The following is a 27,916-nucleotide window of genomic DNA, read 5'->3' as shown; positions in this document are numbered from 1 at the left end:
GCAGAAGTCATCTTCAGAGTCACCTTCTCTGAAGATGACTTCTGCTCAGGTTGTTGAAATGTCAGTCACCACTACCGACAACAGTTCTTCTTAGGACTACATTCACCTGAAGGATCAAACTACACTATTACATGTTACCCCCGGGTTCAAACCATTTACTGAACAAATAATTCTTGAATCAACATTTTTCTTTATTCCCGGCACTTACATGCTTGATATTGTATTGATAGCATAAGGAGAAATTCTGTCTCAATCACTGATGGGAGTTAAAGGGTTTATGACAAAAGGTAGACTGAGAACCAGAATAAGAGGAATACAGTTTGGAAATCTTTGGAGGCATCTGCTACCCAGTTCCCTAAATCCTCACCCAATTAAGCACCAAGACATGCCTCTCTCCACACTAATTTTTATTCCAGTCATCCTAAGTCCATATACTTTCTCACATCTCCTAGGCATCCAAAAGTTTTACAGAGTTTGCAATTCCACCACACATGATTGTTGTAGAGTGATGATGCCTCTAATCAGTGTATATATGAAAATCACTTTGGAGTGAAAGGCTCTCAAAAAAAATAATAACAAATTTGTTGTACAAACTCCTACATACTTTACATAATTATAAAGTATAACTAAGCTTAGGAATTATATTAAACATCAAAATAAATTAAACATCCATGCCAATAATACCTCTCCTGATAAACTCATCTTTGAAAATCCTTGCTGATTTTCCCGCCAAAATAATACTGAATACTGGCCAGCGGCCTTCTTATATACTCTGACATCATTCTTAGCAACGCGACGCCATCTTGGAAAATTGTAAATGTCTTTGTAACCTGTGCCGAAAAAATGGAGGCGGATTTTGCGGCGGGACTGACAAGGATTTAATGAGAAATTGATTATTTATCCAGCTTTTATTTGCGAGTTAGATTTTTTCAGTTGTCGTGAATGCATTGCTGATGAATTACTTGGTGTTGCATTAAAAGTTTGCGTTTGTTTGAATCAAAGTTTACTGGAATCAAAATGTCCTCGCATTTACGACCTCGCAAGGGAAAAGCCTCTGTTTATCTCCAAAGAGGAATGAGCGACGAAATTAGCTATGAAGACGTGCTGCTTGCTCAGTACATGGACGAAATCCAGAAGAGTCCCCCTGTTCGTAAAGAAAGGTTAGTTCAGAGATCGATGATTATGTAAATAAAATATTTAATAAAAGGTAAATGGATCCCAAAATCCCTAATTCATAGCGTTTAGTTACCTTTACAGTTGAGATTGTGTTTATGGCCACACAAAGTGGTTAAAGGTGATATGAATTGGTGATGAATGATGAATTATTCAACTTTACATTCTCCCTGATCTTAATTACAGAAACTAATTAGATTTAGTATAATTGCTCAGGTGATTAAAGAGATTCTCACACTCTTATTGGTTGAGGATGGCCATTGAGGATGGCTTCACATCTTGCTATAATCACCTCCTGTGAGATGATTATAGCAGTGGCACTGAATTTCAAATGACTGCCTTGCATTTTGTCAATGTTACCAAATAAGTGATAAGTGTCATAGGAGACAATTCAATTCAAAAAGTTTTTTTGTGTAACACTTTTCACAGGTAAGATATGAAGTTTTTGTTGATTAAATTAAATAAACCTGTAAAATCCTAAAGGAAACTGTCTGCCTATTTTAATACAATTAATCAAAACAATTGTAACAAAGTATGCCCAACTCTCTTTATGCACAGAATGATTTCAACAACAAAACAAATTTACAAGAGAATATGAAAGCATCTTAATAATCATACTTGCTTCAAGCTGAGTGAATAATTGCTAGATATACCTTTTTTATTTCATTTCCAAGGGAATCAAAGTTGTCCCCGTATGCAGTATCAGCGCACTCACATAGCAGTACTCAGTTAAAGAGACCAAAGTCAGCCATATTGTCTGGTAAGGGAAAATCAAGGGGAAGTGCTGACCCCATAACCTTCCAAAGTACTCCTCAAACTGTGATTGGTTGGGCTGACAAAACTGATTGGACGATGACAGAGCGACGTCCAAAACAACGTACACGCCCTGTGTCAGCTCCTGCTACCAGAACCAGGTGAAAATTAAGTAATGTTCATCAAGTGGAGTAAAGTTTATCAAATAATTATTACATGCATGAAAATTAAGTGATCTATGTACCAGCTGATTGAACCAACAGCTTTGTAAAGTCACCAAGATCTGTCTGAAAATTGAAACATGTTGAATTTATTAATTTTTCAGGCCTTCTTCTTTGTTAAATTACAATTAAATTTCTTTTGTGATTGGGAAAATTTTCTCATCATTACATCCTTGAAGTTTTCTTTATTTCTTGAACATGATCAATGCTTAATGAAACTCTACCATACCTGTGTTAATACCAAATGCTTTTTTCCCTTTTCACTTTTTGTACTTAGGTCGAGCTCAGTCAGCTCTGGAACTTCATCATTTTCCAGAAGATCATCAGGTTAGCAAAACATGTCGGTATATGCAAACATTTTTAATATCAAGAATCCTCCCAAAGTATCTCTCTTTTTGTTTTGCTCTTTCTTTTAGTGTCTAGTTCAGCTAGTGGCAGGAAGACAAAACCATTGTACAAGAAAAAACCTCCACTTATTTGCGTCAGAGCATTTCAGAATGGAAACAGGGATAACTATGCTAGAATTGCAGTTCCAGATCTTGCTCAGGTATGATGGTTAGCTTTTAGGATTTAGTATTAGTATTATTAGCTTAGTATTTATTTAAGCAATACTTATCTCTGTTAATTGATGACATATTAGACTTTCAATTTTTGGAAATGTGTTCCTCTTTGCAGCTCCTTGATGCCTGCACAGACAAATTGGGACTTGTGTCTGCAGCAAGGAAGCTCTTTCTGTCCGATGGCACACCTGTTACTCATCCCAGACAGCTTTCACGGGATGTGGATGTTTATGTCTCCTGTGGAGAGGCTTTCAGAGATCCTTATGCTTCTATACTAGGTAGTGATAAGCTTTTCATTCCTTTGAAATTTAAAATTTTTCTAGAGCTTGAAAGGAGCAAAAACAATTTATACTAGACCAATTTTTGGGTGTCATGAACCTACACCTGAAACATTGGATGAAAAGAAAAGAAAAGAAATTCTAATGAAAATGAGTTTGTTTGCAAGCAAACTAGAAAATTGTTTTCATCATTTTATCTTAGGCTTTGCTTTTTCCATTGTTTTAAATCAGAGGCTTTGGATAATTCATAAATGGCCGATGGTCTGTGAGGATCCAGCTAGATTAATACGCATGCAAACTATTAAGATGGCTGGTTAAGATTGAATATCCCATTAAATGCTGTTACTACTGTTTCACAGACATAACCAGTTCAATTCCTATAATCTTAAGTCATAAATGTTTTTCTGTGCATTTCATTCCATTTTATCAATAGACAGAGAAGAGCTACGCAGGTCTGCTTCTTGGACACTGAGTGGAATAGTTCTACCAGAGGATCGCTCCAGAGGCCGCACAAAGCCATCTCTCTCCAAGAGAATGCAATCACTTGTGGAAAGTCAAAAGAGAAGAATTTTGGTGTTCAGGAATGGCGAGAGCTCTGAAGGAGTGGAAATAATTGCCGGTAGATTTGATGAGGTACGAAATTTGGGTAATAGTAAAATATTACATTGTGTGGTGACAGAAGGTTATATGGTGATTGATCAAATCTTTGACAAAAGCCTCAAACATAACTGATTAGGAGCAGCCTTGTTTGAGCTCTAACAGGACTGAAAATATGTCATGCTTGTAATCAGACAATGTGACACACTGTTAACCTATTGTACCAGTGCATTGGATGGTCAAAGTCATTGATGCATGCTATCAATATAGAGAGTATTTTTTCTTGGAAAAGAGTCAACTGTTATTTTTTTAAAAACATTTAACTGCAAAGTAGCTCTTTTCTAATAGACTTATGTTGTGTTTTTCATTTATTGGGAACAAGTCTTTGTATTGTCCAATTCTATCAATAACTAGACTCCACTCAGTCTTATTACCTTTATTGATCATACTGATGACCAATTATCAGTAATTGGGATCCTGCTTGTTGTTCACTCTTAATCACCCATGCTAACTGACTGAACTGGAATCCACTTGGTACTCCTTGTTAGACTACATTTAATATATTTTTATTCTCAGTTCTTGGATGACTGTACAAAGAAGTTAAACCTGGAGTCTGGGGCTCGATTATTGTTTGACTGGCAGGGAAAGGAAATCAAGAGCTTCTCAGAAGGTTGGTTGCTGATGAAATCCCAATTCTGATTAAAATTTTACCCCAGAGCCATCTTGTCATGTTTGGAGGCTAAGTGCCATTAAGATCAGGTTTTATGCTTTAAAGAGATATTAAACTGGCATTTGTAGGGTTATTATCAGTTTGTACATATTGTTTTTAGAGATACATGTGATCCAATAACTTTCTTATCATCCTTTTTGTAGTCCCAGTACTGGACAGAGTTCTTCAGCCATCAGTCAGTGTTATTTTAGGACCAGTTTGGGTGACCAGAGGAGGGGAGCGATTCAGTCCCAAAGGAGCTTATCATTTTATCACAACGCTATTGCTGAGTACTAAGGACAGATTAAAACAAAGCAAAGCTTACAAGCTTGAGGTAAGAAAAATACTTTCACAACCAAACAGTTTTTTGTGTATTAAGTAACAGTATTTCTTAGCAGCTTTTTTTCTGTAACTTTGATGAAGCATATACAGAGCAATTTAACACTAGTGAACCATGAATATTTAGTTTATATACTATTACAGTGACTAAGAAATTGTATTTGTTTACCATTGGAGACTGCAAGAGTAAGGTAATTTCTAACAGTAATTTATCACATTATTTTCTGGGTTTTTTTTTTTATTTAATAATATCTAATTGTGGAATTGCTTCAACAGCTTGAAAAAAGTCTGAAGGATGAAGAAGTTGTCTCCAAAGAAATAATGGCCATGAGTGAAGCAGAGATTGAAAATGAAATCAAAGAGGTAAGGCTTACTGATTTTGAAAGTTATGACTTTTGACTGACTGTTGAGACCCTGTTTTGGTGACTTTTAAAAAGTTGGTTGTAATATATAGGAATGTAGCACAGGGGTGGGGGGAGGGGGGTGTCCTTATCATGTTTCAGGCACGAATTTCAGGAAAATTCAAGTGTCTTATGGACATTAAACAGCATTCACATGTAGTGAATTTAAAGAGGAGACTTCAAATCTTGAGGCATTTCACAAAATGATAGAAGAAACTCATGGGTCATGTAGAGACAAATTATGCGTCATGCTGGTGTAAAAATTCATGAATCACGCTCCCCTTTCTGTTCAGTTCATGTGTCACATATAAATTTTTGCCTTAACCTGGGGCCTTGTATAAACCCTTGGCAACCATTATTTGGTGAGTGAACACTTAACATAAGAGGCCTACATTGCTGGAACTTAACCTGGTCTCCTAGTCGTGAAGCAGTAAGAAACTGCCATTACCTCAGAGTGGGATGTCAGACCATTACAGACTCTCAGCATCTTTTCAGGTTTCCCTGGCCTGACAGTTGGGTGAAAGCAGTTTATACTACTGGGTTGAGAGAGGAAATGTAAGAGTAAAGGATCTTACCTCATAGAAATAACATAAAAAAATAATTCCTTAAAATGGCCTGGTCTAATGAGGCCAGACCATTAAAGGCTACAATTCTGATGCAGTTAGTGTCAGGCCTTGACAACCCCCATGCATTATATGATACAAAGCTTGTACACAATATGAGTTTTCTTATGAAATTAATCTTTAATTAATAGTCATGCTGAGTCTCATTATATGATATCTCCCTTAAAGGTTGACCAGCACATTACAGACTTGTCAAGTGTGATACCAACACTACAATCGCATCTGGGTTTGGTGGAAGCAGCATCACATGAAGAGGTGTCAGCAGGATTGGAAAACTACAGATATCAGCACTTGTCACAAATTGCCCCTGAGAGCAGATTGTTGGGAAAACAGGGTCTAAAACTAAAGGTGAACTACTGGTTGGATAAATTTAATAACAAATGTACTATTAGTTATTATAATTACTCATTGTTGTTACCAATTTAGTATCTTTTTTATCTCCATAATCATTATCATAATTATTTCATTTGATGTTGATATCAGAATTAATACCAAGCAATTTAGTTCATTAGCAATCCCTTGCTTTTGTTAATTGAAGTCACATAACATCATTTGTAGCACAATATAGCTGACAAGCCCAATTTGTTCAAAGGGTGGATAATGCTATCCACTGGATTTTTATTAATTTGGTGGATTTTACAGTACTTTTTATTTAGTTTAACACATAATTTATCTTTTGGATAGCATTATCTGCCCTTTGAACACTTGGGCTTAAAACCATAACCATGCTGATTTTTGTTATTTTTCTATTTACTTAAAGAAATGATTATATTTGTATTTCATCTTTTGGTTTTTGTTGATGATTCTTTTTTTCTCATGATTAGGTGTATGAAAATGGTTCTGCAGATGGTGGAGTGATAGTTTACTTCAATTTACATGAGGCAGAGAAAGGAATCCAGGGAGATAAGGCACAGTTAATGCATCGCTTTCTTGACACTTGTACCAGCAGTCAGAAGGTGTCAGACAGCAGCGGTGGGCCAGCTGGCAGGAGGATTGCTAAAAGGGTGTACACCAGGGAAGGAGAGGAGATCACTGATGTGTATGACTTGGTGTATGATCAACAGATATGGCTGTCATATGGAGAGGACTTTAAGCCACCTCATGGTATATTTTAAGAAAGATTCATTTTCAAAGAAACTCATGTCTTGCAAGTAAAACAACTGGAGTTGTAGAATACTAACTCTGATAGTGTAGTATGATCATTCAGGTGAGTGTAGTCCTGAGAAGGACTGTTGTCAGTGGTGGTGACTGATGTTTTGAAAATCTGAGGGGAACTCATCATCAGAGTCAAGAGACTCTGGCTCTGGTTTAACTCTGATGATGACTTCCGCTCAGGTTGTTGAAACATCAGTCACCACCATCAACAACAGTCCTACCGAGGACTACACTCACTAGGGTGATCAGACTACACTATCTCATGTTACCCAGGTTCAAACCATTTATTGTCAGTGTTACATTCAATACTAACACTGTTGTCAGTGTCACATTCTTGATTATTAATTAACCACTATGTTACAAGCCATAGCCCATTACCAGAGCAAAGTGCTACTGATATAAGATGGAGAGTCAGTAGCATTTGTTGACTTAATTTGAATTAAACAACCAAAATGCGTAACACCCCAAATAATTTTTCTTTAACCATTTCCACCCACTAAGCATTCATACCTCAACACTGTTTTGTTTACATTTCTTATGGTACTGAAAAGTAGAATTTGTTTGACAATTAGGAGCTTCTTGAATTTGTGATCATTAGCTTTATTGTGAAGACCTTGGAATTTGATTTAGTGGGAGAAATCAGAAGTCAGACACTAAAAGGGTTAAAAGGTTAACAATTTCTTGTAACTAGCTTACCAATTTATATAAACCAAGGGTTTCACATGAGGAATTGCTTTTTGTATCTGATATATAATTTCTTTGCATGTTCATGATTGTTTTGCAGTCTTTGTTCTTCAACTGTGCTTAGACAAAGCTACATGCTTATCACTGTGGGGAGAGAAGGAGATGGTTCAAAGAGAGAGTTTTGATGATGAAGGCAAAGGCAAGGAGAAAGCTTCACTGTGGAAAGCAGTGAATGGTTTTCCTTCAGGTAGCAAACGTCATCTTGTCAATCTGCTTAATCCTGGTAGTGAACTCTCACAAGCTCAAAATCTGCAGGTGGGTGCAAAATACCAGTCATCATAATCCATCAAATATTTTTTCTTGTGTGTTATTGGTCTAAATGCATCATGTGACTGAATATGCCTACCTAAAAACTTGAGAATATCTGAAAATCCTCAAAGCTCACAGTTTTCCTGATTGCATCTCGGAACTGATAATGTCAGCAGACAAATATCAGTGCATATTTTTGTGCTGAATAGAGGCTATTGTGTATTTAGCAAATTTTTTGAAACAAGTAAATTGCCAACTTTCCTAATTGGATAGTTCTTCTTAGATACCCCTGAATGGTGTAAATCACATGTCCTAAGGAACACTTTGACGATTAGGAGCTTCTTGAATTTGTGATCATTTGCTTTATTCTGAAGACCTTTGCATTTGATTTAGGCTGATAGTGTAAGGGGAAATTAGAATCAGGACAACTTTATTTTGATTCTAATTTTGGATTCTCAATCCAGTAATAAAACTGTGCTGTTAAGTTATAAAATGATTTTTATGTTTTATTTTTTATATATATAACTGTCCATCAGATGATGCGTGTGGATGAGAATGGCTGTTTCCTGCAGTATAAAAAGAACGAGAACCTGGTGCTTTATCCAGAACTTTCTGTGACAGAAAAGAAGAAGAAAGGAGATAGAGTGTCATGGCTTCCTGATCCACAAGGATGGGTTGTAACACAGGTATAGTCCTATATTTATCAAAAGTATCTGTGGTATTTATCATGTGTGTAGAATAGGTCTTATTCTTTTCTTCTGAAACACACTCTTGAGATAATTTATTAATGCTATGTACCTATTGACTGAGTTAGATGGGGCTAACTGGTGATTTAAAGTAACTTAATTAATGTTGCCGTTGGTCTGTACATCATGTCCAAGTGCTAAATATTCGGGACCATAAGCAAACCAATGAGGATGTGGCAGAACAATAGCTCAGCAAGTGTGTTCTAAAACTTTGTACATCTCTTAGTCATTCTCTCCAAAACAACAATGTGAAATCACCAACATTTGCATGATCTTGAAAGAATTTTTGTTCTTTTGGAACTCAATGCAGCCCACATGTTATGCTGAAGTTGAGGTGTGGCACCATGAGAGATGGTAAATGGGTCTAGCCATTTTCAAAATTCTAACTAAAAAATAATCCAATTTTTTATTAATGTCTTCCTCAGTGTTGCCATCCTGATTGTCTAAGGCCCCCTATTTTCCCTCAAGGACCATCTTGACTTAGTCACTGTGCAGTTTATCACATGACCACTGCCCATTCATTGTCTTCTTCCTTGTTGAATTTTAGTTTCATTGGGCTGTACAGCTTTTTCTGGCCTGTCTCTGGTCACTGGGTATAGTCCTCCAGTTTTCTTCCCTCCACAAAAACCAACATTCTCTGGAAACAGTAGACAAGAAGAGCCTCCTCATATATGGAGTGTCCACTGCTAAATTCCCTTTTTTTCTTGATTTTCTTTATTATATTTTTATGATGAATCAATGTTAGTTTTTGCTTGTTGTGTGACGTGCTAGATATATCTTGGTTTTTATATTTTCACTTGTGGTCTACAATTGTTTTTCAGAGTGGTTTGATTCACAGTAAGGCCATGCCACAGCTAGTGTTGTCCAGGTCAGAACATGCCATTACTGTGACATATGGAGATAAGGTTGTAGAAGGTGACCCTGTGGTAGTTTCAAAAAGGTGAGTATGAGTGAAAACATTTATTCATTGCTTTACTTGAAACTTGTCTCACTCACAATGTGTAGCTCAAAGCTAAATGGTAGTACTGCCCAACTAGTTTCTGAGATTCGAATCCTATAGAAACCTTAATTTTATTTCTGGCTTATTTTCTGCAATTGGTTAAACTCCAGCACACCTGCAATGATTGTAGCTTTACTTGATTTTTTTCAGCAGGTCAATTTGTTGTTTTACCAAGCAAGCTTATCCTATAGTTTTTCTTTGTCTTCAAATTTACTCCTTTTTTGTAAACAAAAACGCCAGGAATCCAAGTGATGCTAGTCAGCAATGGGGATTCAGCCCTTCAGGACAGATCTACTCTCTCTCAAAACCAAGTCATGTGTTGACATACATTGGAGATCATGAAGTTAAAGAAATTAGTTCAGATGAAAAGCCTTCAAATACCAGCCTTCTAGAGCAAGAATCATCATCTGGCTTAAGAAATTTAAATTTCATGGATGAAGCTAGATTTGGGGAGCAGATTTCCATCACAGAGGGTGCTAACATGGAGCTCAGTCCATCTCCATCTGATGGGACAGAGGAGAAGACTGAGGCAGGGCTTGGACAACTTAAAGATGAGTTTCTAGGTCAAAAATACTCAGTTGTGCTTTTGCCTAAAAAGCATGGCGATGGTACTCAAAGGTAAGATAAGAAAAAGGACTGTAATTTCACTATAAGATAGAGTCAAATCAGATGTGGCTTAAATAATGCCTGATATTCATAATACTTTAAATGATGTATTTTTGGTGCTGAGTTATTGTTTTATTTTTTCTTTATCATTTCGCGTGATTTAGATGGGCTATTAAACAAGAAGATTTGTCCAATATTGGTCAGTGGAAATATTCAACTGTTTCTAATCCTGAGTGGAATAAGAGAGCACTGTCCTGGCCAGTTAATGAGGATGGAACCTGGAACACTGTATGTAAACAATAATGTTATCCCTTTGTTTTCATGTTAGATTTTCACAATACAACCACCCTATTGATCAGACTTTCATCTAATGTATGTTAAAAAGGATATACATATTAAAAAATGCTAATAGCAGAGTTTTTCACTGTTTAGTAATTGAACCATGATATCGTTTTGTTTTTTAAGAAATTTATTGTTTGAATGATGCAATGGTACTTTCATTCAGGGAACATGGGACTTTGAAAAGGATTCTCAGAATTAAGGTGTCCCTTTAGAAAGAGTAACATAAACAAAGGTTAAAAACTGCTTTTCTTAGTGGAAGTTGGGTGCCTGAAACATCCAGGAGCTTCCACTTTTGGCAGCCAGCTCTTAGATGGAGACTTCTCCCATGGCTGGCAAATCCTGGCAACCCAGCCATGAGCTCCCTCACAGGAAAGGGAAACAGCGCCCATCACAGTGAATAAATACTGGAAAGAGGGAGGGAAGGGGTGGGGAAAACTGCCAAGACCACTCCTCACAATGGTGCAAGTTTATGCTCAAAGCACATGCAAGATGGCCTCAAATGAAGAGCACATGGAATTCCAACGCACGTGCATGTGCCAAAAAACCACTGACTACTAAAGAACGCTGATGCTCTTTGGTGTTAACTCTGTTAAACTGCATTTATAGGATAATTTTCTTTACTTAAATCAAAGTTGGGGTCTCTTGTCTTAGCCCTTTCACTCCCAAGAACTCATTTGTAATTCTTCTTACTGTCTGCCATACAATTCTTGTGATGCTAGTTCAGAGAATTTGGTATTGAATCAACTAGTAATTTCCTTAATATTGATATTTTTATTCATTCTCACCACTTGTCTGCATGATGTTGTATTGAAATTGTGAGGAGAAATTCTGTCTTAGTCACTCATGGGAAATAAAAGAGAGGTTTCACTTGAGATCAACAATTTGACTTAATTTGCTTTTTGTTAATGTTGCTTTACCACAGGATTTCACTTGGCCTATGGAAGGTTTCCTGTTACCTTTTGCTCCACCAGTCAAAAAGGCCTCACAAAAGACGGTTATTACAGCAGGTACAGTAAGACATCAGCATCTTAATGTTTTTCAAACATGTTAACCATGAAAAGTCATTCATATAGTTACAGAATGTCCTTGAGGGAAACTTGTATTGGGATTAATTAACATGATCACTCATTATCAGTGCTTATATATGTGCGTAACTTGGATCTTGAAATAAATGTCTTTCTCTCTGCAGTTTGTTTGTATAATTATATTAAACCCTTAAACCCCCAAGATCTGATTCTTAATTTTCCCCTCTAGCTGCTACACATTTACTTGTGGATTAGTTAAAAGAATTTGGTCTTAAATCAAGATGACAACGTCTACCTGATAAATCTGAGTATTCTTGTTAGCTTTTTGCTGGATAATGTATGAATATTATGGGAAAAGTTATATGTCAATTATTTCTGGGAGTTAAAGTTTTAAAAATGAATTTAACAAATGGATTTTAAATTCTCCTGATCTTCTTTACCTTTTTTTTTTTTATTTAAGAACTTGTTAGTATATTTATATTGATGAAACAAATTTTGATTTTACTCTAAAAATCCCTTTTGGATAAAAATTTGTATACAATTTTCTTCATTTACCAGCAAACCTCAGCAAATTTGTGTTAATTTTCTTGTGATCAGGAAAGGGTTAAATAAAATTTGAATTTTTGCCTTAGCTTTAGTTAATCCTACGTTTTGCCAAAATTTGTCCTTAGAATTTGGTAGAAGAATTAATGTTTGTGTTACTCTAAATAAAAATGAATGAGTTACTAACCTGCACAGATATTAATAACAGAGCCAAATATATTATGTTCAGTCAATTTGCAAGCATCTGTTTAGCAGGTGCCTTTGATGACATATTGACATTTAAAGCCTGATGTAAATTATTAATCGCTTGGTGATTTTTGCATATATGTTGATCTGTATGTTACAAGCCTGTCAAAGTGAAATTAAGAAATTTTCTTAACTAAATTGAATGTTAGTTTTTTAAAAAAATTGTTTTCCGAGGTTACTACATGAGAAAAAAAGAAACACAAGATTTAATATGCGTTATGGTGTTCCTATGGGAATGTTTTGCCAACTGTTGTTTTAAAACAGTATATTGTTTGGCTCCATCAGTTAAATAAGGCAAATTCTTGTCAGATATGCGTAAGTACTTAACAATTCTTTCCAGTATCTGTCTAGAAGATTACTTAAAACTGCCTCAGTTGAGATATACAATGTAAATGTTTGTATTTAACTAAGTCTTTGATAAATTGCTTTAATACCAAGTCATTAAAAATTTTTAATTTTCAGGACTCATCCCATATTTATAACAAATGCTTGACAGATTTTCTGTTAGAAGTTATTGTCAAATGTTAATAAAATTGTGTTGCAGGAAATAGAAGCCCATAGAAATTGATTTTATAGTTTGTAGTATTGGACTTTTACTCATTAACTAGCAGTGTTCTTAACAGGGTATTTATTTTGCAGGGTTTGATTGTGATGACTCTTCTCTTTATGTTTCAGTCTATTCCTCTAATTTTCTTTTGTGTGGATCCTTTAATTTGTTGTAATTATTAATATTATTATTATTAGTAGTATTATTATTATTATTATTATTATTATTATTATTATTATTATTTCAGGGACCCCAGCCAGATTACGAGTGTTGAAAAATGGGGAATCAGATCACAGCAGAGCTGTTACAGTTGTTGGTCCTGACTTGACAAATGTGAGTTTCTTAATCACTCATAATTAACCTGTAAGAGTGACCAGCAGCTAATTTCTCCTTGCATTATCACCCCTGAATCAAACATGAAGGTCATGAGAATAACAGAAATGATGACTAACTAAAGGAGCTCTTGATTGTTAAACAAATTCTCCTTCTCAGCACCTTAGGAAATGTATAGAGAGGAGTATGGAGAATATGCATACTGATTTTAGGGTTTAAATAGGTGGGCAAAGTGCTACAACACCTGACTTGAAACAGAGTAAAGAGAGACCATTCCTCAGTTTACTCAACTAGTTTTGCTTCATCTGAATTCTCCTTAATTCTGTTACCTTTGAAATACTGTTTTCCTCCAATTTTTGATCTACCTGTTGCCTCTGGCCCCTAGCCCCTTAATTCTGTTACCTTTGAAATACTGTTTTCCTCCAATTTTTGATCTACCTGTTGCCTCTGGCCCCTAGCTCCTTAATTCTGTTACCTTGGAAATACTGTTTTCCTCCAATTTTTGATCTACCTGTTGCCTCTGGCCCCTAGCTCCTTAATTCTATTACCTTGGAAATACTGTTTTCCTCCAATTTTTGATCTACCTGTTGCCTCTGGCCCCTAGCCCCTTAATTCTATTACATTTGAAATACTGTTTTCCTCCAATTTTTGATCTACTTGTTGCCTCTGGCCCCTAGCTCCTTAATTCTATTACCTTGGAAATACTGTTTTCCTCCAATTTTTGATCTACCTGTTGCCTCTGGCCCCTAGCCCCTTAATTCTATTACATTTGAAATACTGTTTTCCTCCAATTTTTTATCTACCTGTTGCCTCTGGCCCCTAGCCCCTTAATTCTATTACATTTGAAATACTGTTTTCCTCCAATTTTTGATCTACCTGTTGCCTCTGGCCCCTAGCTCCTTAATTCTATTACCTTGGAAATACTGTTTTCCTCCAATTTTTGATCTACCTGTTGCCTCTGGCCCCTAGCTTCTTAATTCTATTACCTTGGAAATACTGTTTTCCTCCAATTTTTGATCTACCTGTTGCCTCTGGCCCCTAGCTCCTTAATTCTATTACCTTGGAAATACTGTTTCCTCCAATTTTTTATCTACCTGTTGCCTCTGACCCCTAGCCCCTTAATTCTGTTAGCTTGGAAATACTGTTTTCCTCCAATTTTTGATCTACCTGTTGCCTCTGACCCCTAGCCCCTTAATTCTGTTACCTTGGAAATACTGTTTTCCTCCAATTTTTGATCTACCTGTTGCCTCTGACCCCTAGCCCCTTAATTCTGTTACCTTGGAAATACTGTTTTCCTCCAATTTTTGATCTACCTCTTGCCTCTGGCCCCTAGCCCCTTAATTCTGTTAGCTTGGAAATACTGTTTTCCTCCAATTTTTGATCTACCTGTTGCCTCTGACCCCCCATATCAGTCTTAGCAGTACTAGTGTTAGTTAGATTTACTGTTGGCCTTTTTTTTCAGATGCTACATGATGTCAATGGCACAAGTCCAAAAAGTCCTTTGAAAAAACACAAAAGGTGAATTTGTTTAAGCTAAATATTGCTCCATTAATAATAATTGTAATGTAATGATAATGAAATTACTTGACCACTCCCCAATGGGGCTTTCCAGTGCTTAAATAGACGAATGAACTTTGTAAGTGAACATACCGTTTAAAAATCCCAACACTAAAAGGAAACTTTAACTGTAACATATAATTGATGACCCTGGAGTCATAACAAATGTTGAGAGTATGTCCATGTGTTACTTGTTGTTTTTGCCCAGTTGGATATAAAAAGAGAAATGCCTCATTTGTACTTTGCTCTTGTTGACCTCTCCTTTAGAGTTTGCAGCAAATTAAACCTGGGACCCATAAGAGTGACTAGCATCTAATTTCTCCTTACGCTATCGCCCCCGAATCACACTTGAAGGCCAGGAGAATGAAGGAATGAATACAAGCTAAGGAAGCTCCTGATGGTCGAACAAACTCTCCATGTCAGCACCTTAAGAAATGTATAGGGAACAGTTTGGAGAATATGCATACGTTAGGGTGTAGAGGTTAAACAGCTATTGCTATTTCAAGAAATCCCTTCACTATGTGTGTCTGTGTTTCAGGCGAGCGACTTTGAGCAAACATGAACATGCTGGTGAAGACTCAGCTGGTTCCTGTCATCCACGTGATCACAAGCAACTTGAACTGGATCTTGTATGTCTTATAGATTTCTTTAATCAGAAAGAACTTTAATGTTGTTCCAGTCTTGATGAAAATCTCAAACCCAGTCGTCAGACCAAACAAGCTGATACAAGCATTGGATAAAGATCTAAGATTTTTATCTTAGACAAGATAAAGTGTGGTGTATTTTCAATAGTGTCTTTCTTGATTTCCCATTATCTTGGTGACAATTGTGTTTTGCTAGTATGGCCAGTCGGACCATACTAATATAAATTTTTTCCAAAGTTGAAGGAAAAGACGTGTGGGTGGTCAAAGCCACCTTAAATTGTTTTCAATTTCTTGGGTGACGCTAGCCAAATAATTTTATTTCACACTTCACAACCCTTACATTTTGAGACGCTGGTTATTTTATGACAAACAACAATAAAGGACTTTGCGCTCAAGCTAAAACACATATACTAATTCTTAGCCACAACCACTCAACAGTTTCTCGATAGATGTACTGAAGCAGTTGGTTTGCCGTTTGCTGCTCGAAGACTTTACACTGTAGACGGCAAAGAAGTTGCTCGTTTATCAGAGCTGAAGAGAAATCAACTTGTGTACGTCACGTGTGGTGAACCCTGGAGTGATCCACAGCTGTCTTACTCTGAGCAACAGAGGAGAGCAGTGCTTGCAAACCTAGCTGCTGATATCTCTCGCATTAGACAGTACTGTGCCCTAAGGGAACCTTCAGGTATACTTGCTTTTCTTACTCAGCCTGAAACGCAGGCGTATTGTTAAATTCGGGTGCCAAAAATACGCCTGGTCCGTTGTTAACATTTTTAAAAGTGGAGTGTCGTTGTAATTTTAAGAGTTCTAATCCATTTAAGCACAGAGAATATCACTGGTTGCGTTAAGTAAAAAATAAGTGGGTGACACTCATCCTGGTAGCTTGGTGGGAAAATCTTTTCTAATTTCAGCCGTCCGCCTCCACCCTTCCCTCCCCCTCTTCGCTTGTGTATGTCCACCCCACATACCCTGAGGAGTTAATGTCTGAGGTTAGAGAGGTATTATTCAATAATATTTAGTAAGCCTGATTAGATAAATGTGGTTATCACAACAACTGCATTGTTTTGTCAACATATTACGCCGAAAATGGTGCAATTATAGTACAGAATGCACGCGAGTAGCTCTATAAATAGATCTGATATAAATGTTGCTGTTATTTGCTGGTTGTTGGCTTTTGACAGACTTGGTCCTTCAAGTTGACGGAGCTGTTACCACTGGTTCTCGTGTGTGTGTCGTGAAATGTGCCCTGAGCTCTGATGAACGAGAAAAACTGGCTTCTGGCAAAAATGACGAAGAATTACCCATGGAAGAGGAAAGGTATTCTAGACTGAAAAAAACTTAGGTTCAAGGTTTGGTCTTGAAGCAAAAGGTGTCTAATATATCTAATGCATTTGCGTTTCACTGCCATTTCTCCTCTAGTCGTGACGATATTTACAGCCATGCTTTAAATGCTCACGAAAGGTCTCACATCAGAGCTGAACAGCGCCTTAATTCCTTACGGTGGTCTTGGGAAAATGAAAAGACCCTAAAAGACGACCCATCAGTTGATGATAAGGATGATGACGACTTCGTCGATGAAGTGATGTTCTCTGATCGACAACTACAAAGAAAATTTAGGTATTCTATCATTCTCCTCAGTATTTTCGTATCTGTTAAATAAAATTATAATTTAGTAGGAAAAAAAAATCATTCTCGTCACACGTTTTTGATCTTTCTTTCGGTTTTGACTGTTGATGTTTAATTGTTCATTTAAGCTGACAGTTAAATTTAAATTAGACTTTTTTTTCTTTTGTCTTAAAACTTTTAACCGAGGCATGTGAGTAACCACGCGAAACTTGATAAGAACGTAGTAACATTAACTGAATCACAAGCGTGGAAAAACAAAAGAGTCACGCAAATCAGACTTTTCTGGCACAGACCCAGTGCATCGTGAAGGGATTGGCCTATGCTTTTAACAAATGTGTCGTAGAACCAAAAACACGTAATTTCATTCGAAAGAGCTTGACAAGGGTCAGCGCAGATATTTCAAATTGTGTCACGATTTGTGAAGGATGGTTAATAAATCTAGACGTTGTCCATGTTTAGCACGTGTTCCTGCCTTTTTTATATTTGCAGTTTACATGTAAGTCATTCAAACAGATTTGTCGGGTATAGACATGATCAAGCCCCTTCAATCAATCTTCTTTTACATTTCAGACGCCAGGTTCTCAAGACTCTCGATTCCAAGCCAGCAGACCCCTGCCAGCGACAGAGGTGGTCCTTAAACAATGATGGCTTCATCAGCCTTAAGGGAACCTCGTTAGTGTTAGGACTCACTGATTCTTCTAATGAGGTACTTTTCAGAGCTTTCAGAGGAAGTTGTTAAAATATCCTTTCTTCTCTTTAATGCGCCACAGAGTAACAATATGTCCAAGACAGGTACTCATCTAGAACACCTATTCAGGAAATTGTGCTTTATATTACATACTCAGTTGATTAACCCTTTAACTCTCAAGACCAGATTACTAATTCTCCTCTCTGGCTGTAATATGTTTCCTTGTAAATTAGTTACGAGAATTTGGTGGTAGATCAAGATTACATTTCTACCTGATTTTGAGTATTCTTATCACCTGTTTGTTGGATATGGATATTATGGGGAGAATTTACATGAATATCACTTCTAGGAGTTCAAGGGTTGAAACATGTCTTGTCACAACGCAGACTATTAATAAATGACTGTAAATATATGAAAATCACATATGTGAACCGCGGTTTAAGAATCGAATATGGAAGCAATCCTCGCAGTTATGAACACTTCTTCAGTAGTAGTGAAAATGAGGCCTATTTTCACTACTATGTAAGCTGTGTTTATGGCTGCAAAGATCGCTTCCACAGACTATTAAGTCACAATGAGAACATTCGCATAAGGTCAAGCCCTTATCAACCATCATGTGTAGAAATTTAGAGCGGATGATCGAATCATTTCAGAGCAAATTTGAAGTGTCTATCCGGGATTGCTTCGGTTTTACTAAACTTTGCTCTATGATTGGTCCAGAAAAATCGCGCCACTTTCTCAACCAATCAGACGCGTTTCAAGCAGTTTGCTTGTTTTCACTTTGACTTCTTATTGGCTACTGAGAATATAAACCTTTGTTCTGATTGGTGGCTGGGATGACTTTGGTTTTGGTTCTGGTTCTGGTTCTGGTTCTGGTTCTGGTTCTGGTTCTGGTTCTGGTTCTGGTTCTGGTTCTGGTTCTGGTTCTGGTTCTGGTTCTGGTTCTGGTTCTGGTTCTGGTTCTGGTTCTGGTTCTGGTTTTGGTTTTGGTTTTTCGACACTCATTGAAAACTGCTCTTGTATAAATCTACCAGTGTGTCAAAACTTAACTAAACAGGTTCGTGTTTAAACAGCTCACGCCATTTGCTATTTAATGTACTCACTGTTTAGCTCAGAATAGATAGCGAGCAGCGGTATCCAATCAGGTTGCAGCTTTTGTGACAGAGCGCTTGTATGTCGATACGATATAGTACATACATGTAGCTTGGCTTGTGAAGCGATGATTTCTCCTATATCAGCCTGATAAAGGCAGAGCTATACATTAGCAGTGTTTCTGAATAGGTAACTGATTTGTGTACCTTTTGTTATCTTGAAGGGAAAATCTGAAGTTGTTCTTTGTAAAAAGAAGTTGGAGGATTTTACTCAGAGATGGGTTGTTGCTGAAGATGGGTAAGCTTAAGTACTTTATTAATTTTGAAATTGGTTTTTTTTTTGATACATCAAATTATGTGCTCAGTCATTTTTGTGGTTTGTTTCAGTTCCATATACCAGCGCTCCAACCAGCAGCTTGTGTTAACAGTTACCACCCCTCCTCTAGCGAACGATCCTTTCACCCTAGACTACTCTCCAGAGCAAGGTTTTGAAGGAGCAGCAGTGATTGTAGCACATCGTAAGGGCTGCGCCAATGGGAATGCTAGTCAGTTGTGGAGATATGATCCTATAACTGGATTTATAGAGGCTTTTTCTGCAGATACTACGAACAGAGGTACAGTTAATTTAATTTGATCAAACGGACAACAGCTGTATCTCAATGAAGCCAACTGTATCACGACGCTTGAGTCGCGCAGGAAACGTGATGGACGATACCAACTCGTTGATAGTTTTAATTTTGGCGAGGTTAGTCGCCAAGGAATCAATTCTAGTCCGCCGCGCGCCAATTTCCCGTGAAAAATTGTAAAGGAAAACATGAGAAACAACCGTTTTCACGCCAAATATGAGAAAAAAGTACTGTTCTTTTCATGTCAAAATCTGTCAACGGAAACAAGAGGTCGAGGAAAGGAAAACCTGGAAACTTTCGTACACAAAGCGGATTTTACGCTGATTTACCATTTTATTTCGGGCCCTACCAAAAAGATACGGTTTCCAAACACTGCGACGTACTCGCTTGTGTGGAAACTTGGTTTGTCAGCCTGAAAGTACGCCAGCCTCTACAACTTTCGCTTGTCTTACTGCTGTGTTGTTAGGGAGTATGATATGACAAACTGGGGTAGTTTTGGACTCTTTGAACACTTAAATGATTACTGCCCTAGTTTAAAGTTTGATTCGACAACGCGATAACGGTTGGTGCAGACAAGTAATATTTTTTATTCATGTTATGTTTCAGAAATTTCTGCTGCTAACAAGGCTAACGTGTGTACATTCGCTGTGCTGGGACCTCAACAAGTTCCTCAGCCTGTAAGTACATCCAAGGAGAAGACTCTTCTCTCTCTCTTCAATCTCACAATCATTTTTGGAAACTCAAAACGTTGTTAAATCATAAATTCGTTTGACGTTACTCAGCAATTCCGGTTGCAGGCTTACTAAAACATCTAGTGTACTATCACTGACCCATAAGAATTTCCTGGTATATAGGTACACAAAAATATCTTCAGGTTGCCTTTAAAGTGTATGGATTCAGACTCTGCAATGTTATTGAACCATAATTTATGTCCCAGGGCTATGTGTACATGTTTGGTACATCTAAGGAAACTTACCTGTGTGAAGCTTGCGGGAAGGTGTCGAGAGGGAGATATAAGCTACAGAGACTTCATCAGTATCACATAGGCTTTGCTTGTGCGTTAGGAACAGGTTTGTTTTAAAACAACATATATTGTTTTTGATGATGTTTCCTATCCTTGAATTGCGAAAGATGTGGTTAACGCAGGGGACTCGCCGCAAGCAGTTTCTGTTCCGTTCGTTTCTCCTTGAGTACCATATTTCTCTAAAGTCATTTAAGCCTGATTTTCATATGTGGAGAAAATCCTAGACGATCGGCAATTTCACTGTTTTCCGACCGTTCCAGATTTTACCACTATATCGGGAGATCGTAAGACGTCTGTCCTCGCAGATTCTTCCGATATTGAATTTTATTTATGACACGGGGGTACTGGAACTAAGCATCTGAAGGACATGACAGCGGGCTGAACTATCGTCAACCTCCTCGACAATGAATGATCGCAGATCATATCAGAAGTCTGAGACGCGTCGGGAAAATAGAAACGTTCCCGATTTTTCCGATTTGTCGCCGACCATCCTGGACAGTCGGGTATCTGTGATTTCGAGTTTTCATTTTACGGAAAATCTGGCATTGTTGGGAAAAAGTGAAATTGCCGGCCGTCTTGGATTTTCCCTACATATGAAAACCAGGCATTGTTACAGAAGTCGCAGGTACTGCAATCAACGACCGACGTGGCGATAGAACTGTTCTTATCGTTCTCTACTGCTTCCTTTTCTCTTTTCGGTTACCAGCCAAAAGTAAAGGATTTTTCTAAAAATGTTTTTCTCCTTTCTTCCAGCACAAGAGAAAGGGTTGAGGCTGAGCAGTTCTTTCAAGTGCTTGAACAGCAAGGTAAAACAGAAAAACATTGTGCTTTAAATAAAATTTAGTGGACATCGGTTCTTTGTATTGAGCGATAACAAATGTGTGTCAAATTTCCTCTACCTTTTTTAACTTTATTGGACGCCAGAGGATCGTGTTTCTGTAACGAGATATGGCCCACCTTGTGTTCGCCTTCAGCGATGTTCGTTCCGTTACCTTATGTTTTTTGTCGTTAACAGGTTGACCTATCAACTCTTGAAGCAGAAGCCACATTGGACTTGTGGGAGCATCAACTTGGGAGACTCAGAAATGAAGGCAGTGTGCGGACCATTACTCGTGAGCTGCACATGGCTCAGAGTGTCCCTGCTGTCAGAATAAGGGCCTTCAAGAACGGCGAAGGAAGCAGGGGGCATGGGGAGATTATTATTGGCTCTAGTATTCACGCGGTACGTTTTTAAGGGTGCCATCGTTTCAACCACTTAAATTACCTTCTCAAAAACATTTTGCCCTCGTTGCTCAAGGGGATTTAGCTCAAGTTGGTATTTTCCATTTCTTTGTGTTTATATTTTACTTCTCTCAGTCAAATTATCTCTTTAATTTTGAGAAAACATATTGTACATGCGCAACCTACAAATTTGCGGCTCAACCCCTTAACTCCTATGGTGGTCAAGACAGAATTTCTCCCTACAATGTCAATACAATGTCAAGCAGACAAGTGATGAGAATTCAAAGAATATAAATGAGGGGATTATTACTTGATCTAATACCAAATTCTCAGAGCTAACATCATATGAATTTTTACGGCAGACAGTAAGGAGAATTACTAATAAGATCTTAAGAGTGAAAGGGTTAAGTGTAAGAAGTCAAGTTAAATTCTGCATTTCAAGTAAGAGTGCATCCCTAATTACTGAAATCCTATGGCAGTCTTCTTGTAGTGAACATTTTCTCCTTTCCCCAACTGCCTCCCTCAACGCACAGTTCCAGGTTTGTTATCTGCGTGAGGTGTTTATCTTCGAGCGCGACCAACAGCACGACGCGGGCTATTTTCGACCACCTGTCTACCGGTTTTCGCGCGAGTAAAAAACCCGTTTTTTCTAGAAATAGCACGAACCTAATTTTTCCTGCCTTTGTTGATGTAGCTACTTGATCAGTGCACAGTTAGACTTGGATTGGCGTCAGCTGCCCGCCGCCTGTACACGTGTTGTGGGGAGCTGATCACTGATGTACAGCAGCTTATTAGACCATATGCTATGAGGAATGAGCAGGACAACGAAACAGAAACACAACAACAGATTGCCAGCTTCGACAGCAAAGCTAACAAGGTTGGTTCTGTTCTCTAAATACTGGACAGCTAAAATTGATGCGATATGCAAACAGAAATTGGATCGTCAAGTAAGAGTGTAGTAAGTCAAAGTCATCTATGTTTGTGCAACTGGTAAATACAGTAAAGGGTTTCTCACAGATCAATTCCAATCTTCTTTTAAAGAATGGAAATGGCGACATATTATCCCTTTTAAATACCTCTTACTAATCGGGTTTGAGGTCCGTTCAGTAAGTTACAGACCGAGTTTTCTCTGCTCGGATTTATGGCCAAAGTGTGAAGCACGCGGGTCATAAATCCGATTTAGAGGTTACTTTGTGAGGAGAAATCAGATGCTACTCACTCCTAGGAGTCAAATGAATAATCAATTCTTGAAGAATTTTTAGCAGGATATCGATTGTTTTTTGGTGGTCGTTTGTAATTTGCAGATCCCTGAAGAACGATTGCTTCATAATGGTCATGCAGTAGACGTTGTGGAAGCAGAAAACCGCCCATTTTCCAAAACCAAGGGGTCAAGATTAACTGCTGCCGAAGAAAGAGAGAAAGAACTGCTAGAGACAGAAGCTTTTGACAAGTTGAACATCTCGGACGATGAACACGAAGATGACCAGTCCTCAGGGAATGTGACATTCCGAGTCAGTGAAGGCCGCACTGGTCCCGTGCCGATCATAAACGGTAAAGATCAACAAGACTTTCCCAGATGGGACGCTCGGTGGCCTATTGATGTCTGGGTATCCTGTGGTGAACCGTTTATGCCTTTGGAAGGTTTGTGCCATGTTCTCACTCAATGGACACAAGTATAAAAGCGCGTGCGCGAGGATGGCAGAAGTATCGCATACCGCTCTTGTTTCCCATCGCAACCGCCAAGCGTTGTTCGCTCGCCATTTCACCCGTCTTTGCTGACCGAGATAAGCGTTAATATTTTTATCTTTTTCTTTATACACGCTAAAAAATTCATTAGGCTACGACAAACAACGAACACATTTATATCTATGCTGAAAATTACAAATTGCTTACTACAGTTTATATGTTAGCCAACTATTCACCAACTAAAAGCTTGTTTTTCATGAACGCCGTGTGTCTAATTTATAAATTTGAGATGTAGTAAGCGATTAAATTGACTTGGCGATTCTGTCTCTCTACGGTTACAAGTTAGACTGATCCAGAGGGCTGCACCAATGTAACTAAAACTATTATTGAGATAGTTTGTTCGCTTGGAACGAGTCAGGCGCGTTCGGACTCGAAAGATGAGTCACTTATCTTTCGAGTCCTAACGTGCCTAACTCGTGGAACCTTTAGGCAGTAGTACTCCCTAAAGGTTCCAATCAATGCACACTTTGAGTAAATTCAATTATTTTGACTTCTTTCAGAGGCTGATAAGCAGTATCTACTTTCGATGAAACATAGAGAGGAGAGAACCTGGGTACAAGCGTACCTTGACCAGGAGAAACACGTATTGCGACACATGCAGGGTAAGTGGACTGAAATTTATGGCCTGTTTGAAAATATGGTGGATCACATATGTTGCAAAATAGAACACTGCTATTGGTTAAGAAAGGCGGTTTTTTTGTCTTTAACTACTGTAAGGCGTTACGTTTCGCCTGATTCCGCAGATTTTGTTGAATGAGTTCTTTATCATAGGTTTTTTTGGTCCTTTTTTGTTGTTTTGTGGTCCTGTTTCTGTGGCATATTTTCTCACCGCAGTAAGTTTACTTACAGAATTACTCAAAGCTTTTCCCTCGCAATGGTTTATTTTTGTATGCCTTCAAAGCTGTGGTGCTTTGCAACGTTTGAGAAGTCCAGCAGATTTTGTCGTTGTGATTGTATCAACAAAGGGTCTCTAAGCAGTTAATCGGATTAACAGACTTAAGTCCCTGAAAGATTTGGCGGTTGACTTTGACTAGAATACGAAATACTTGTACGCCATGGCGATTGAGATTTTCCTGTTTATTTGTTGTCTTCAGGACGACGAATCAATGGAATGAGTCCTCCATCCTCTCCTAGGGGAAATGGACTGACAGTTGCATGGCACGAACCCACCAGGGCCGAGGAAAAAAAGGAAGAGGCCATCAATGAGCTCAAGGTTTGATGCCTACCTACTCATCCCTTCATTTCCATCTTATTACACCCTGGAGTTGCACCCCAATCTATTTCCATTCGTTGTGCTTGCAGGGCAATACGTGCGTTATGCCTGTGTAGTTAGACTGTACGCGTCATGCACGCAGGCTGTTGTAGTGTATTTCACCGAGTTAACTGTTGTTTTTTTTTGTATGAAAACGTATTCTACCTGTATTAATACTTGTAATAAGAAATCGGACTCCCGCTCCGCGGTCGACCGATTTTGTTTATCACACGTAAAACTACAGACTGAATTGAGCTCCACTCAGTCCTATCACCAATTTTCAATTTTTTTTATCCTAAGAATCATTTACACGGAGTGAAATCGCGACAAAGTCAAAGTGAAGTTGTGTTGAGCAAAAGTGCAAAGGAATCCACACGGAGGCTTTACTCTAAACCAAAAACGGTACTGTACATACTGTCACGGGAGATTGACCTACTTATATTGATTTGTGTGCCTAAGTTAGTGTTCTTTGTTAAGAATTGAGGGATTCTTGTTAATCGCTAGTCTGGTCAGGCGCCGCTTTGAAGGAAACGAAAAGCGATTAAATCATTCAACCTGCATCGGAAATGTTTGAATTACGTTTATTTCTTGCATTGTCCGTTTTGGTTTTTCTGTTCTTTGACCCTTCCGAATAAGTCACTTACTCTCCTAATTTATCATTTGTGTTTTTGTTTCTTTTTTCTCTGTCTATATCGTTTTTGTTTTCAAAATATAATTTAGTTTAGTTTTGAATTTATGCGATGTTTGAATTTTTATTTTGTGCAGGTGAGAGTTAACGTGTTCCCAAATGGTGAAGGAAAGCAACGAAGTGTGGTTGCTTTTGGGGCCACCATGCAAGAGGTTTGTCTTTTTCCTTTTAAAATTTTTACTGCAAAGACTTGACTTTTTCTCTTTTCTTATGCTTGTTTAGGAATTCAACGAACCGACCTCGAATGATATGCCGCCCCACTACCATTATGACTTTATTCACTTTAATCTTAATTTTGATAGGTTTATATGTTATCATGTGACTACCATGACTTCTCCACCTGTGAGGCTATCTTTGATTTGATTGGCGAAATTTTGGGAACACCAGTAAAAAGTGTTGATAAGCAGAAACTTGAGGTATAGACAGTGTCCCCATTAGAAAGACATTCTGCCGGAAACAAAATAAGGGCGAAGCAAGTTTAAGATAATGTAGGTAGAGTTTTAAGTCTTTAAGTTGAAGGAGCTCTAGTATAGCTTTATTAAAACACCGGTATGTTAATCCCTTTTTAACTCTTGCAATTATTTGTGATAATTGCTCAGTTGTTAGATGCAAGTACCGCTCGCCTGAATTTGAGTAGCGCTGCTAGAAGACTTTTTACACAGGATGGCGACGAGGTGAGAAAATCAGCATTGGTTTTCTTGAGTATTCTTTGTTTTTACACTTACCATAAGCGACTACTTGCTTGCTCTGAGGAAAAGATGATCCTCTTCATATCACTTAACCACATGCAGTTTAAAAAAAACTTTTACGCCTTCATATACTGGCTTCTCTTCTCTCTCTCTCTCTTTCTCGCGCATCCTCGCCGCGAGTTTCGTGAAGACAACTGGGCCCTTCCCACGAAGCTTAGCTTTGTAACACATCTGGTTACCGGTAAATTTTTTCTGTGATTTCAGATAACGAATTTCGACGAAATAGAAAGAGATCAGTATGTTTGTGTGAGCTGTGGTGAAGGATTTCTTCGCGCCAGAGGTGAGACTCGCATGTTTCAGTCGTAACAGTGTTTTCAAACCTACCACTAAATTCATCCCTTCATTACCAACAGAAGTTTTCTTTCACTGGTCTTAAAACCGCTTAATTACCCGGCTCTTTTATCTTCTCAGATCGTCAGCATCGTCAAGAACTGAAAGCCACTTGGTCTCGTTTGAACAGACAGTCCGGTGGTACGGTGATACCTGGCGAGGGACCGGTGACAAGGAACAGCGTAAGTCTTCAGAAATGAAAGGGGTTATTAGTTGTTAAAGAATATGTTGTGCAGCGTTGGTGGGCGAGTGAAATAATCCATAAACTACTCTTGCTGAGGCACTAATTGTGCGTAAAATTTATTGGATATGTATGGGGAGAACTGTTACACCTTTCTACACCCCTGGATATGTTCTCCTACCGTTTAATATTACTTTGCTACTAAAGAACGATGTTTGTCACAAATGTGGGGACGAGCAAAAGTCTAGACCCAGACCTTCTGATTTCATAGTCAGATGCTCGACCAATTAGCTACAATGAACTTTTCGGTGAGCCAGGCAGTATACTTACTTCACATCTCTTTGAGCAACTGCTTTCTTGTCAGTAAGAGCAATCGTCAGCTTGTAATACACTTTAACTTTATTGTGTCGTTGTCTATTTTAGGTAACATTTGACAACACAATCCTTGCCCTGCCTGCCCCAGTCTCTCCGCCGCCTCCGTCGCGTGTTCCACCGTCACCCACAAGACAGATGTCTGTTCATCGAATGTCCAGCCGCCATTGATGATTGATTGACGGTTGTCAAGCAACATACAAACCGTTTTGTACCATGAATACTGTTTGAATGAAGTGTGAGATTAATTTTAAAAAATTGTATATTTCAAGAAGATATTTATTATGTAAAAATGGTACTGTTGTAAATAGGAAGATTAACAAAAAAATTCGCGTTATCCTTTCCTGCAGATGAATTTTAATTTTTTTACATTGATGTCATGCTTGGAATCGTGTAAAATTGCGTGATTGGTCGTGTTACCTCGTAACAAGAAACTGTTTGTTTAGCAGAGAATGGTTTTAGGTCATAGACATACACACAAGCAGAGTCGGTAGCTGCCTCGATCCTATGCTCATCCCAGCTTTACGGTGCCCTGGTTTGTTTTTTGTTGGTTGGGAATTAAATATTGTACGGGTTGATCTGAATAGCGTGATTAAGTTATTTCCATGTGAGTGCTGCTTTCTTTCTGCTGATGCAAAACATCGTGTCTTGTTCCAGATTATTAGTCTTTGTAGAGACTTTTGAATTGCGTCGGCGGGCAAGTAATACAGTGGGTAAGAAATCTGTAGTTGATGTCTTGTCCATCGTATGTGGTCCTTGACTTATGATTAGTCAATAATATGCCACGTGACACAACCGACCTATCCCCTTAATGAGACCTTGTGCAAATGTGACAAGCATGTATTCAGTCAGAAGGGCGTTTTAGTTCTGGAGATTCAATAAATGACTTTTTAGAGAACCAGCTGTGAAATCGTGTGGAACATATTGGATA

The 27,916-nt window shown here is 38.1% G+C and overlaps 1 protein-coding gene across 1 annotated transcript; it reads left to right on the top strand.

Moving 5' to 3' along the window:
- Positions 1–49: 49 nt before the first annotated feature.
- On the top strand, positions 50–27,877 carry LOC131792572 (doublecortin domain-containing protein 1). Its single transcript, XM_059109987.2, has 40 exons — positions 50–1,160; positions 1,848–2,087; positions 2,425–2,474; positions 2,564–2,694; positions 2,823–2,985; positions 3,419–3,618; positions 4,159–4,252; positions 4,456–4,625; positions 4,907–4,993; positions 5,823–6,002; positions 6,479–6,758; positions 7,594–7,808; positions 8,339–8,488; positions 9,370–9,488; positions 9,789–10,166; positions 10,319–10,442; positions 11,419–11,503; positions 13,105–13,190; positions 14,653–14,708; positions 15,286–15,376; positions 15,830–16,076; positions 16,573–16,708; positions 16,811–17,008; positions 17,588–17,723; positions 19,021–19,094; positions 19,184–19,410; positions 20,029–20,099; positions 20,360–20,492; positions 21,200–21,252; positions 21,462–21,668; positions 22,362–22,544; positions 22,972–23,308; positions 23,914–24,015; positions 24,508–24,626; positions 24,966–25,067; positions 25,431–25,505; positions 25,953–26,027; positions 26,307–26,382; positions 26,514–26,614; positions 27,037–27,877. The coding sequence occupies exons 1-40, from the start codon at positions 1,018–1,020 to the stop codon at positions 27,154–27,156; spliced, it is 5,814 nt and encodes a 1,937-aa protein (XP_058965970.2). The 5' UTR covers positions 50–1,017; the 3' UTR covers positions 27,157–27,877.
- The last annotated feature ends 39 nt before the right edge of the window (positions 27,878–27,916 follow it).

This window comes from Pocillopora verrucosa, chromosome 8 (assembly GCF_036669915.1).
Source record: "Pocillopora verrucosa isolate sample1 chromosome 8, ASM3666991v2, whole genome shotgun sequence".
NCBI lineage: Eukaryota > Metazoa > Cnidaria > Anthozoa > Scleractinia > Pocilloporidae > Pocillopora > Pocillopora verrucosa.
This window is presented reverse-complemented; position numbering and strand designations above follow the sequence as displayed.